Raw genomic sequence first — 14,243 nt, forward strand, 5'->3', positions numbered from 1 at the left:
GTGGGGGCTTTCTCGTGATAAATTCTCTCATCTTTTCTGTATTTGTGAATGTTTTTATATCTCCTTCATACTTGAAGGATAGCTTTGATGGGTATAGTATTCTTGGCTGAAAGTTCCTCTCTTTCAGGGCCTTAAATATTGGGGTCCACTCTCTTCTAGCTTGTAGAGTTTCTGCTGAGAAATCTGATGATAATCTAATAGGCCTTCCTTTATATGTTGTACTCTTCTTTTCCCTGGCTGCCTTGAGAATTTTTTCTTTGTCACTGGTTTGTGTCATCTTTATTATGATGTGCCTTGGAGTGGGTTTGTTGGGGTTAAGAAAACTCGGTGTTCTGTTTGCTTCTTGAACTTGAGGCTTTAGTTCTTTCCACAGGCTTGGGAAGTTCTCGTCTATTATTTGTTTGAGTATATTCTCCATTCCATTTTCTTTCTCTTCTCCCTCTGATATACCTATTATTCTTATGTTATTCTTTCTGATGGAGTCAGATAATTCCTGTAGGGCTTTCTCGTTTTTTATTATTTTTGAGTCTCTTTCTTCTTCTCTCTGTTGTGCCTCAAGTTGTTTGTCTTCTATTTCACTAATCCTATCTTCAATCTGGGTTGTTCTGCTAGCTAAGCTTGTTACCTCGTTTTTCAGCTCGTGAATTGAGTTTTTCATTTCTGTTTGATTTGTTTTTATAGTTTCAATTTCCTTGGTAATATATTCTTTGTGTTCATTGAGTTGTTTTGTGATCTCCCTATATTGCCTTTCCGTGTTTTCTTGTATATCTCTGAGTATTTTTAAGATTTCTATTTTAAATTCTCTGTCATTTAGCTCCAAGGCTTCCAATATGTTAAGTCTTTTCTCCATAGATTTTTCCACATCTATTTGTGTTACCTCTCTTTCTTTTGTATCCATAATATTCGATTTCCTCTTTCTTATTGGCATCTGCGGGTGGTCTTGTTGATAGCACACCGGTGCACTTTCTCGCGGCTTGAATGAACGCCCCTGAGGTAGCTTCCTCCACACCCTCGTCTCTCAGATTCGAGTGATAACAGTCCTTTTGCTTTCAGTTTGCTCCGAAGATAAATTTTCCTGTTTCTAGTTGATAAATTTGTTGTGGTTTTGGGGAGATCTGTCGGACGCGCTGCTCACGGCGCCATTTCCCAACATTTTAAATAAAGACAAGCTGTTTGTTTAATACTCCTGCATTATTTTGTAACGAGACCATTTTTCCCCCAATAATTCCATACCACTCCTGCTAGGTGGGTTTGTGAGGTGACAATTGACAATCACCTGCTAACAGTTTGGGCTACATGTGGGTATATTATAAATTGATATTTATAAATTATAGATTTGTATTAACTTTTCCTTCTTGGTTTAAAACATGGGAGAATACTTTTATAATTTTATATAAGGGCACACATTTTTTTTATTTTCCCAGGCCCCAATATAGATAGATCCATGTGCCTTTTAAAGAATCTTAGTTTATATATATATGAATATATATATATTCAAACTTTATATATATATAAAGTTTGAATCATTATGTTGTATATCTGAAACTAATACAGTGTTGTATGTCAATTATACCTCATTAGAAAGGAATCTTAGAACAGATTGAGAAAGAAAGGTAAAACAATAAAAAAATCTTAATTGTCAAGAAGTCAAAAACCACACATCCCCATCCCCATTTGTGTCTATTTTGTCATCTCTAAATCTCATCCTACAAGGTAATCCAGACTGCATTTGAGCTCACATCTGTCTCTGACTTCAATCTTTCAGGCCCTGAACTCTGTCCTCTGCGTTTCCTTCTAGTTCTGCATCTGCTGCTGCTGTTCTCTTTACTGATTTGAAATTTTATTTTGGGGGACAGCTGAGGATATATCTTTGAAAATTCTTTTTCTTTTCTTTGGGACTAAACATAATAAACCAAGAAGTTTGCAGTGTGCATTTTGACCATGTTTCCATCTCCTCTGAAATCAGCCAATTAACAGGGATCGACTGAGAGACTAAATATGCCCCCACTGCATGAACCCACTAGAAGATACAAATGCATGCTCATTTATTGCTCTGACAAATAAATTCACTATCTCGTCTGGAGGAACATCACTGTAACCGAAAGTTAGAGAAGAAGGTGAGGGATTTGTGAAAGGAGGTAGGTCTTGAGCTAGAGTTGAAGACACGATAGATCTTAGGTAGCTGAAGAGGAAAGAAGGCAGCATTTCAGACTGAAGGAAGGCGGGGACAGGGCTGTGACAGGCACTTGGAGTCTGTATGGAGAACTGTGGAAAAAAGCCTGCTTGCAGTAGAAGGCTTGGGTAGAAGATTATTATGAACTAAAGTTATATCTTTGATGTGTACCTGAAATCTATACAATCTTATTAACCATGCCACCTCAATACATTCAATTAAGAAAGAAAAATAAAAGAAGAAATAATTATTGAATAGTTAAAAAAATATTAAAATAAACGTTGATCTGTGAGAAGAACCTGAGTACCTAGAGCTTTAAAAGCTAGGTGGAAACCACAACTAAATTCCACTTTATACCCATTGGGATATAGCCACTTTATACCCATTAGGATGGCTACTACTGAAAAAAGCAGAAAATAACGAGTGTTGATGAGGCTGTGGAGAGATTGGAAACCTTGTACACTGCTGATTGAAATGTAAAATGGCATAGCCTCTGTGGAAAACAATAAGGCAGTTCCTCAAAAAAAAAAAAAAATGAAGCATACAGTTAGCATGTGATCCAGCAAATCAGTGTCTAAGTACATGCCCCAAATGAATTGAAAGCAAAGTGTAAACAGATATTTGGACACTTCTGTTTGTAACCGCTTTATTCACAACAAACATAATGTGGAAGCAACCCAAAGATTCACTGATGGATAAATGAATACAAAAAATGGGATATATGCATATAATGGAGTATTATTCAGCTTTAAAAAGGAAGGAAATCTTGTCACTTACTACAACATGAATGAATCTTCAAGACAGTATGCCTGGTTAAATAAACCAATCACACAAGGCCAAACACTATATGATTCATTCCTGTGAAGTATCAAGAGTAGTCAAGTTCACAGAGATAGGAAGTAGATTGGTGGTCATCAGGATCTGGGGCAATAGGACATGGGTGAGTTACCATTTCTATTTTGCAAGACGAAAGATGTTCTGTGGATGGACAGTGGTGATAGCTGCACAACAATGTGAATGTACTTACTGTCACGGAACTGCAAACTTTAGAATGGTTAAGACAGTAAAATGTATGATATGTGTATTCTACTGCAATTAATATAATAGTACAACAATAATAATAATAACAATAATAATAAATAGCTATTCAGGAGAGTTTGGACAATAACAAAAGGCAATCATTTTTGGTTTCTGAACAAAGAAATGCAGAACCAAAACCTGTGGTTTAAACTGAGACTGGCAGCAGATGCTGCTGGATTATAGCAAAAGGAGACAAGAAAATAATCCTCTTGGAGGAATCCCATCAGGATGGGTCAGAGCCCTCTGTGAAACCGAGATGAAAGAACTAGAAGGAGCATCTACATTTATTAAGTGTAAGGTACAGAACAAGAACCCAGTGCAGAGAAACTGAATTTAAGAATAGCTGTCTCCAGCCTGACCAGGTGGTGGTGCGGTGGGTAGATTGTTGGCCTGGGACGCTGAGGACCGAGGTTCGAAACCCTGAAGTCCCTGGGTTGAGTGCAGGCTCATCTGGCTTGAATGCAGGGTCGATGGCTTAAGCATGGGGTCACTGGCTCAGCTGGAGCCTCCCCTCCCCATCAAGGCCCATATGAGAAAAGAATCAATGGACAACTAAGGTGTTGCAACTATGAATTGATGCTTCTCATCTCTCTCCCTTCCTGTCTGTATCTATCTATCTATCTATCATCTATCTATATCTATCTATCTATCTATCTATCTATCTATCTATCTATCTATCTATCTATCTATCTATCTATCATGTGTTCCCTTCTCTTTCTCCTGTCTCTCTCTCTCTTGCTAGACAACAATTACAAAAAACAGCTGTCCAAGGATAAGATAATTTTTAAAGAAGTGAAAATTAAACAGAAATATATTAGAAATAAAATCCATTAATTACTTGGAAGAGTGCTCATAAAATACATTTGAGTAGAGGATTAGATTTATCATGTGGAAGATTTAGATTTTATTCATAACTATCTAAATGAGTACGCATTTCATCTGCTCCTGCTCTTTTGTTACAGTAGTCTATCTAATCTGTCTTACACATTCACCATCCTATATAAAAGGTAGAGACAATGGCAGAATTTCTTCACCTGTGAGTTGTGTATTTTGTAGTTCCCCAGATACCATTTTAGCACACACCTTTACAAATGAGTTTCTATCTCACAAAAGTAAATACTTCCTTGGAGAATTTATTCTGTGTAAGTATGTATTGTAAGAAATTTTAAGAATGGAATAAGCTGTATTTAAATAATGGAATGACATTTCCCACTTTCTTAAGAAAAAACAATTGTGAGTATGATAAATAGTTGTTAAGGAAGGAGAAGATAAATTTTTTTTTTCTAGCCAGTGTAGTTTTGCTTTATCAACAAAAATGCATGTGAAAGGCAAATTGGTTTATTTTTTCCCTTTGTGAGGAATACTCAGCTCATAAAAATCCCAATCATAGACCTTTTTCTTCTGCTTTAATTTCAGCTCAAGTAACTCCAAGTTGGACTACCCCTCTCTCAGTGGCTCTGGGAATGCTGCTGGCACTGGTCGGCCTTTTCATGCTGCTGGCTTTCCTTCAGTATAGAAGACTTCAGAAAGGATATGCACCCTTAATGGAGACACATTTAAACCACAAGAGATACACAGAAGAAGCATAGGGTGCTTATGCTTTACCCTAGAGAAGAGGCCAGCCAAGCTGTGGGTGGAATGCTGACCATGAACAAACTAATCCTCCTGTTCTTCCTTTAGCTGAAGATCTTTGGCGCAGCTCATTCTGTTGTGACGATGGTTCCAAACACAGAAAATGCCTAGCTATAGTTTGGCTTGCTTTTTTTATGTAACAAATTCAAGTTGAAGTGCTTGAAACTATCTCTACCATCAGACAAAGTTAGAACTGAAGATTTGCAGTATCTCATAGTGATTCCCCATATTAATTAAGTCCCCTTGTGTATTAAAAAATATTTAAAAAATAGTCAATAGTCTGTATTCAATATAATTTGCAGATTGGTGTAATTTGCAGCTTGGGCAAGATCATGGTTTAATCTTTCTTAGCCCAATGTCTCCATTTGTAATGCAGTGGGTATAAGGGGTGGAAGGGGTGGCAGGTGCTAAGCATCTGTTTAGTCATATATATATATATATTACATCATATATATGTTTATATATATTAACGTGAGAAGAGAGAGATGTGCAGATTTCCACATGTGCCCTGACCAGGATTTACCCAGAAACCCTTGTCTGGGGCCGATGCTTGAATCAACTAAGCTATCCTCAGCACCAAAGACCATACTCAAACCAATTGAGCCATTGATTGTGGGAGGGGAAGAGGGAGAGAACAGAGAAAAGGGAAAGTGTGAAAGAAGGGGGAGAGGGAGAGAAGGGGGAGAGGTAGGGGAAAGTCGCTTCTCCTGTTTTCCCTGACTAGGGAATTGAACCCAGGATGTCCATACACCAGGCTGATGCTCTATCTACTGAGCCACCAGCCAGGGCCCTGTTTCTCTATAAATTGCTATGCTTTTAGGTGCCTTTCTGATTATCTTCTTAAGGCTTAATTTTCTTCTTTTCTGTTTTTTCTCTTCAGCCTTTAAAATGTCCATGAAGATGAAAATAAGCCTTCTTTTCCAAGTAGGATGGAGAATATATGAATAAATAAATAAATGATAAATTCAGTTCTCTTTATAAATTAGACTGTAGAATTTATCAAAAGTCCGAAGTTCTTAACAACAGACATATCACAACATTCAATAGCTGGGTAAACATAAATCCTATAGTGATAAATAAATAAATAAAGGATTAAATGATAGAGCTTTCTAGTTAATTAATGTACAGTTACATACCTACTACCAAGTGTAGAATCCCACTTTCCAGGAATGGCTGACTGGAGAAGGCAGGTGAGGATATAATCCTGAACATGAGACAATTTGATCAGAGTTTCATTGCTCTGAAATCTCATTTGACTGATCCTGAGCCAATTTCTTTACTAGATAGCCTCAGATGAAAAATTATTCACACAAAATGCATTTAGCTTATGTTTAAGAGTTGACTTTGGATTCATTAATGCTACACTGTACTGACAGTTACTTATAAATGCTAATTAATTAAGTCTTATTTAAAAGCAAGCCAGGTATACAAAATATCACTATTCAGAATTAAATGGTTATGTTCCACTAAGTAATCATTAGATCATGAGCGATAAGAATGAGGCAATCTTTATTAAGCTGTTTAAACTCAGCAATAAGATCCCTGCTTCTGAGACATTAACAGTTATTAGATTTCAAGGCAAATTTCATCTGCTTGCACCTAGTACTTGTGCATCGAGAGCGAGGCCCATGTGTAGCATGTGGCCTGTCTGTCTGTTCACTTCAGCCCCTCTCTCTGGAATGGGTGTGTGTAAAGAATGGGTGTTAAGAGGATCCTGAAGCTGCCTTCTACCTATGGGAGCCCAGAGGGGCAAGATTCACCACCGCCGTGTGTTATCCACTGGCATGAAACTGTGAATGCCAGAGAAATGAATGAAGCCCAATCTGAACTAAATTTGAGTCTCATAAAGCTATAGGTATATTTAAGAATAGGCTCAGCAGGTAAGAATCAAGATAGCCCAGAGTCCTTGGGGTGAAGCCCTGCTGGATTCTTTAGCCACTGCCACATATCAATTCCTGCCTTCAACAGCATTCATGGAAAATTGGACAATGTTTCGTTAACATGCTCCACTCTGGAAAGTTTAAGCTCTCAATTCAGGGTTGTGGTAGAACACATTTTTTTACATCCGACTTTTAAGCCACACGAGCGATATATTCAAATGAAGATATAGTTATGTGTGCTAGGTATATTCCTGAAAAGTTGTGTATAAATCAGTTATACTTTAAAAGCACCAAGAAAAATTAGTCTTTATAGATGAACTATTATGACTAATTCTATAATGCAAATAACCACCTCTAGCTTATCTCTCAGGTATATCAAAATTTTCGTATGTAATATTTTCAGAAGATTTGTTTAAAGCAAGACATCCAAGGTAGAAGTAAAGAGTAGTCATTTACACTCACCTATTTTTATCTACAGTGATTGGAACTTATTATAAGTATTATATTTTATAATGTCTTCCTGAAAGAAATAATTTCTTAATTTTATAGTTTGTATAAAAGCAATACAATTTTCTAACATTATCTAATATTATAATAAATCAATGACGAATGTCTTTTAACAACTTTAAAGGTAGAACAAATCTGTAGAATAAAAAAGTGGTATGTACATACATTGAATATTATGCAAATAAACTTAGAAAATATCACCAAGCATTGCAGGACTATACTTCTCAATCATAGGGGAAAAAAATTAATTTTGAAGATAATGAATAGGTAACTTTATATTCTATATCCTCAGTATTAGAAAAATTATGTGTATGTGAATTTTGATTTCAAAAGAAATGTTTTATATATTTAATACATAGAAATGAAATGAAATCCAATAACCTCTATTATTTGTGAATTAAATTATCTTCTGATTCTAAAATTCTTTGACATTAATTTGTGTCTTGCTTAAGATTGAACAATTTGAATTATAATAATCCTAATGAATAATTTTAATCTCACATTAACAAGAAGTAGAAAACTTATTAAAGAAAAAAATAAAAATACATCGTTGATTTGCAGGTTATTGTTCATCTGTTGGGGATTTTTTTTTGTGATAGAGACAGAGAGAGGGACAGATAAGGAAAGACAGACAGGAAGGGAGAGAAATGAGAAGCATCAAGTCTTCGTTACAGCTCCTTGGCTTTTCATTGATTGCTTTCTTAGATGTGCCTTGATGAGGGGCAAGGGCTACAGCAGAGCGAGTGACCCCTTGCTCAAGCTAGCAACCTTGGGCTCAAACTCGAAAGACCTGGGGCTTCAAGCCAGAGACCATGGGGTCATATCTATGATTCCACACTCAGGCCAGTGACCTCGCGCTCAAACTGGTGAGCCCATGCTGAAGCTGGAGGAGCCTGGCTCAATCAGGGGCGACCTCCAGGTTTTGAACCTGGGTCCTCCACGTCCCAATCTGACGCTCTATCCATTGTGCCACTGCCTGGTCAGGCGGGGGCTATTATTTTGTAATTTGTGAACATCAATTCCAATCTTTTCATATATGAATATAAGTATATATACTACATAATAGCTACTTTACTTTGGAAAATAAGTTCTTAAACTTATTTAAATAAGTTCTTTCTACTTTTGAGTTTCTAAGCAATTGCTAGTTCCTGGCTGTTTTACATAGATGGGGTGGGAAAAATGAGACACCACCCTTTCCCCAGGTTACTCTTTTTTTTTTTTTTTTTTTTTTTTTTACAGAGACAGAGAAAGAGAGTTAGAGAGAGAGATAGACAGGGACAGACAGACAGGAACGGAGAGATGAGAAGCATCAATCATTAGTTTTTCGTTGCGCATTGCGACACCTTAGTTGTTCGTTAATTGCTTTCTCATATGTGCCTTGACTGCAGGCCTTCAGCAGACCGAGTAACCCCTTGCTTGAGCCAGGGACCTGGGTCCAAGCTGGTGAGCTTTTGCTCAAACCAGATGAGCCTGAGCTCAAGCTGGCGACCTAGAGGTCTCGAACCTGGGTCCTCGGCATCTCAGTCCGATGCTCTATCTACTGCGCCACCGCCTGGTCAGGATCCCCAGGTTACTCTTGATGTCCCCATAGACTGATCCTGGGGTGGGAGTATGGTAGAGTGGCTACTTAAAGTCACTGACCAGGAAGGAAGAGCCATGCAGCAGCTAACTCTAATCCTCCTGGAAAGCTTTCTAGGTCAATCAGCTTGTTGTTGGAGATCTTAGAAGAAGGAAGTTAGAAACAGTGAGGTAATGGTTATGTCCTGTTCACTTCTATATATAGCCTTGAAGTTTCTAGAGGTCAGGCTGTATACCACTCTGTACAGCTGCAATGCCTTTGTATCAAAGCACTTTAAGAGTACTCAGAAAATGTTGGCAGTTAATGGATCAGGCACATGGAGGAGCCCATTCACTCCACACTGGGATGTAATTACTCTCCTCAACGCAGTAGCAAACTCAAGGTTAAACTCTTCCCATTTCTACAGTGTCTTGCTCATCCCAAATACTCTATTAATATTTTTAAATGAGTAAATTAATCTCAGAGTAGAACTTGAAGTATGAAATACTCTGTAAAGCCAATAGCCAGGGCTACCATCACAGCCGCCTGGCCCATGCAGGTTCGCATTGGATTCGGACAGTTGGTAAAGAAACAACGAAGCCAAAAACTGGTGGGCCATCATCTTTAATACTAGCTTTCACCCAGCAGGCAAGTAAAAACACACACTGGGCTCCAAAACTGTTGGGCAGATAAAATGTATTATGCTCACTTTGTTAAAGATGACGCTGCCCACGTGGAGGCCATCACCCAGGTGATATTAATGTGTGTTGAGAATCCTTGTAGCCTGGGGCTTGGTTTTGGGATTAAGCCTTTCCCACCCGTCTTGATGTGGGGTGGTACAATCCAATCATGCCTCAGAGAGGTGACTTTGTATTAGAGACTTCCTTGTTTGTATATTGGATTAAGGGTTTGGATTTCTACACTATAAAATGGAGGCAGAACGGGACTTGGCTCTTGGTTCCTGAGATTATCATTAGAAGAGAGAGCAGAGGAGAGCAGAGAAAGGCCATGTGGAGGAGGCCAGAAGAAGCAGCCAAGCCTGACCTGTGGTGGCGCAGTGGATAAAGCATCGACCTGGAAATGCTGAGGTCGCCGGTTCGAAACCCTGGGCTTGCCTGGTCAAGGCACATATGGGAGTTGATGCTTCCAGCTCCTCCCCCCTTCTCTCTGTCTCTCTCTCCTCTCTCTCTCTCCTCTCTAAAAATGAATAAATAAAATTTAAAAAAAAAAAAAAAAAAAAAAAAAAAAAAAAAGAAGCAGCCAAGATGGCGGAGTGCTGAGTGAGATGCCAGTTTGTGTAGAGTTTGTATTTGGGATAAGGAAGGAGATGGGGAACTGAGGAGAATAAGGTTGGTGAGCTAGAAACCTTTGATTCTAGGAAACTCGGATAAGTCAGTGGCTTTGTGAGCACTGAATGTGACTGGGTTTTGGAGCCCAGTGTGTATTTTTACTTGCCCGCCGGGTGCAAGCTAGGATTAAAGACTATGGCCCACCAGTTTGTGGCTCCGTTGTTTCTTTACCGACTGTCCGAATCCAATGCGAACCTGCATGGGCCGGGCGGCTGTGATGGTGGCCCTGGCCGTGCCTCCTGGCTTTACAAAAACCCACTCACATTCAGTGCTCACAAAGCTACTGACTTATCTGAGTTTCCTAGAATCAAAGGTTTCTAGCTCACCAAACTTATTCACCTCTGTTCCCATCTCCTTCCTTCTCCCTGCACAAACTCTGCACAAACTGGCTTCTCACTCAACACTCCGCCATCTTGGCTGCTTCTCCTGGCCTCCTCCATGTGGCCTTTCTCTGCTCTCCTCTCTGTTCTCTCCTCTAATGTTAATCTCAGGAACCAAGAGAGCAAGCTCCTGTTCTGCCCCCATTTTATACTATAGAAATCAATATACAAAATAGGGAAGTCTCTAATACAAAGTCACTTATCTGGGAAATGATGGGATTGTACCACCCCACATCAAAAAGGGTGGGAAAGGCTTAGTCCTAAAACCAAGCCCCAGGCTACAAGGATCCTGCCTGCCCATAGCCCGCCCCCAACACACATTAATATAACCTGGGCGATGGGCTTCCATGTGGGCAGTGCTATCTTTAACAAAGTGAGCATAATATATTTTATCTGCCCAACATACTCTATATTTCATATTCTGAGTTGGGCATATAGTAGCTGGAATTTTACTCCAAGTAATCTAATACAAGGGGACACTTCTTAGCTACATTTTCCCCTGGGTGTATCTTCTCTGCACCATTGTTGGTAGGCTTCAATTGTATCATTTGTAGGAACAAGGATAGGAAGTTAGGAACTCACAGTGTCGTTTTAGGGCTATCTACTACGTGATATCTTAAAAGCCTTGTTCTAGTGGAAAGAGTTAGTGGGCAAATTATTTAGCCAGGCAAGCCAGTGACTCCCTTACCCTAATCAGCCTGAGAGTTTCTTTAGAAATTCTCCAATGATATGGTATTTTGACTTTGGCTATAATGACAGTTCAAGCTGAAAACAACCCTTGTGAATTAATTATGCTCTGCAGGTAGCTTAATGAAATCCTAAAACAACATATAAGAAAATTGTGAGCAATTGGGTAAGTTAAAGTTTTCTAAAAGTAAACTGTAAAGCCAGAAGCCAGGGCTGCCATTGTGGCCATTCACATGCAGGTTCGCATTAGATTCGGACAGTCGGTAAAGAAACAATGGAGCCAAGAACTGGTGGGCCATTATTTTTAATTCTAGCTTGCACCCGGCGGGCAAGTAAAAACACACACTGGGCTCCAAAACCCACTCACATTCAGTGCTCACAAAGCCACTGACTTATCCGAGTTTCCTAGAATCAAAGGTTTCTAGCTCACCAGCCTTATTCTCCCCAGTTCCCCATCTCCTTCCTTATCCCAGATACAAACTCTGTACAAAATGGCATCTCACTCAGCACTCCGCCATCTTGGCTGCTTCTCCTGGCCTACTCCACGTGGCCTTTCTCTGCTCTCCTCTCTGCTCTCTCCTCTAATGTCAGGAACCAAGAGAGCAAGCTCCCGTTCTGCCCCCACTTTATATTGTAGCTTCACAACCTCTAATCCAATATACAAAATAGGGAAGTCTCTAATACAAAGTCACTTCTCTGAGGCATGATTGGATTGTACCGCCCCACATCAAAAAGGGTGGGAAAGGCTTAATCCCAAAACCAAGCCCCAGGCTACAAGGATTCTCCCTGCCTTTAGCCCACCCCCAACACACATTAATATCACCTGGGCGACGGCCTCCTCATGGGCAGCGTCATCTTTAACAAAGTGAGCATAATATACTTTATCTGCCCAACATAAACAAAGCAAACAGAAGCACATGGTTCCTATGTAAGACCTGTATGCTTTATATATTTTCACCAAGACTGTATCTATCTGGCAGACATCATTAATCCACTTGTGTTATTTGCCATGTTGATTCAAGTCAGACTGCTTGGCTGTATTATGACTGACTTTGTTCCTATTTCTTCTAGCCACTCTCCGCTCCTCTGTAGGTTTATAAGCGTAAGCTAAAACTATCACAGTGTCTCTCAAATATAATTGTTCTCTGTGTTATAATAATGCCTCGTAGAAAGGCTTAGACTTGTTCTTCTTTATTAAAATACCAGAAATTTCCTGCCTGAGTACACACTCTGATTACTCATTCACTGTTTATATTATTGAGCATCTCTGAGCATGTAATTAGCACAATGACCTTCCCGATTAACAGCATAGCTGAATTGGGCTAACAATCAAGCAAAACCTGCCCTCTTGTGTTTTATTAGAACATTGCACAATGTCGTCAAATTCTTTCCCTGTGTTAATTGCTTGGGTCAGAGAAAAAAACAAACGTTGGTAGCTAGTGTTGCCATGAATTCAAAAATTCGAACAGATAAAGCACAATACTTAGAAGGAAATGATTTCCTGAGCAACCAAAGTGATCATATAAATAAGGCTCTTAGAATTTCCTTCTTAATATATTTTGAAATGTTAAATGTTCATTAGCAAGCCATAAAAATTTAGGGGAACACTTCAAGCCTCTGGGCAAAACGCTTATGTGCTTGTCAAATACATACACAGGGTATAATTAGTTAATATTATTTATTTAATCATTCTGCAGCTGGAGGTTGGGGAGATTTTTTTTTTCCAATTGAAAACTGTTATCGAGAAGCCGGTAAATTTTGAAAAAGTTTTTAGAAAAAATACTGGATCAGTGACTTGAAACCAGATAGAAATACCTAAGTATGGGTATGGTGTGAGCACTGTCAGATAATGTCCTTACTGGGGAACATTTATTTTTCATGACTGGACTTTTGTCCTGATGGTGCCAAGAGCACATGTTTATTTGGGTGCCCACAGTGGCTTATGCTAGGTCATTAAAAAAGGGACTCATAGAATAAGGAAAACATGGTATTTAGCTAGTTTTCATAAAGCTTTTCATACACATTGGTGTGCGTGCTATAAGGAAAAGGTAAAGAAAGAGTAGATGGGAAAAGCAGGAGCAGAACATTTATTTGCTTATTCTGAGTTTTGCTTAAGTGAAAAAAATCGAGGCTCAAATCTTCCAGCTGGCTCCACCTGCTATTCTCTGTCTCTGGTGGTTCTCTCTGAATGGGGATCACAGACATAGTGATGGTAGCTCTTACGGAGAGTAAAAAAAGGCTAAAACAACCCCCAAAACAGAAAACTGAAATTGAGGAGCAGATTCAAAACACTTAGAACACTCCCAGAAGAAGCAGTCTTCCCTGAAAGAGAACCATTGATTTACTCCCCATTGATAATGAATATGTCCCTACAGGGAAGGCTTTGCTGAAAACTTAATCTCCAAAGCGGCAAATTTATTATCTGTTTCTACTTGACATCTCATCTTTTGATATATTTATTTGCTTCTTTAAAAGCAAGCTTTATCATGACTGTTGCCGCAAAACAGTGTTTTCCTTCTTAAAATGTATATTTGTATTTCAAAGCCTTGCATTTCATGTGTGTTCACGCTTTAGGTCACAGACCTCTTTATGCAAGCAAATGATCAGCCTTGAAAATGGAAATGTAATCTAAGTAACAACCCGTGCAGTTATCTATTGCACCTCCTTCCCTGCGTGAATTGTGGCAAGCGTACAACTCCCAGCCTTTTCTGCTCTGAAACTCTCATTTGAGCAGCACATTTTCTTTTCATTTGAGGCGTTTTACAATTCTGAAGCTTGTAACATTTTATAGACTCAAGGTCGTTTTCTTTCTTTCTATTCATTTCTCTCCACAGCGATGTCCTCTTATCACGACGTAGGCTTCTTTGTGTTTTTAACACTTTTCCCTGAGATCGTCCTGACTCTTTGATCCCGCGCTGACTCTAAGCCCTGCGCTGTCAGCCCGGGAGAGCGCGGCTCTGCTGTGGCTCAGGTGTGCAGTCTGTCAGCGCTTGACAG

The 14,243-nt window shown here is 39.2% G+C and overlaps 1 protein-coding gene across 1 annotated transcript in view; it reads left to right on the plus strand.

Annotated features, from left to right (window-relative positions):
- DCT (dopachrome tautomerase) overlaps nt 1–5,156 on the plus strand; it is a 41,915-nt gene extending 36,759 nt beyond the window's left edge. Inside the window, exon 8 of the mRNA XM_066380689.1 lies at nt 4,670–5,156. Within this exon, the coding sequence (XP_066236786.1) occupies nt 4,670–4,842 (173 nt within the window). The 3' untranslated portion in view covers nt 4,843–5,156. The remainder of the gene's footprint in view (nt 1–4,669) is intronic.
- The last annotated feature ends 9,087 nt before the right edge of the window (nt 5,157–14,243 follow it).

This window comes from Saccopteryx leptura, chromosome 4, assembly GCF_036850995.1.
Source record: "Saccopteryx leptura isolate mSacLep1 chromosome 4, mSacLep1_pri_phased_curated, whole genome shotgun sequence".
Classification (NCBI taxonomy): domain Eukaryota; kingdom Metazoa; phylum Chordata; class Mammalia; order Chiroptera; family Emballonuridae; genus Saccopteryx; species Saccopteryx leptura.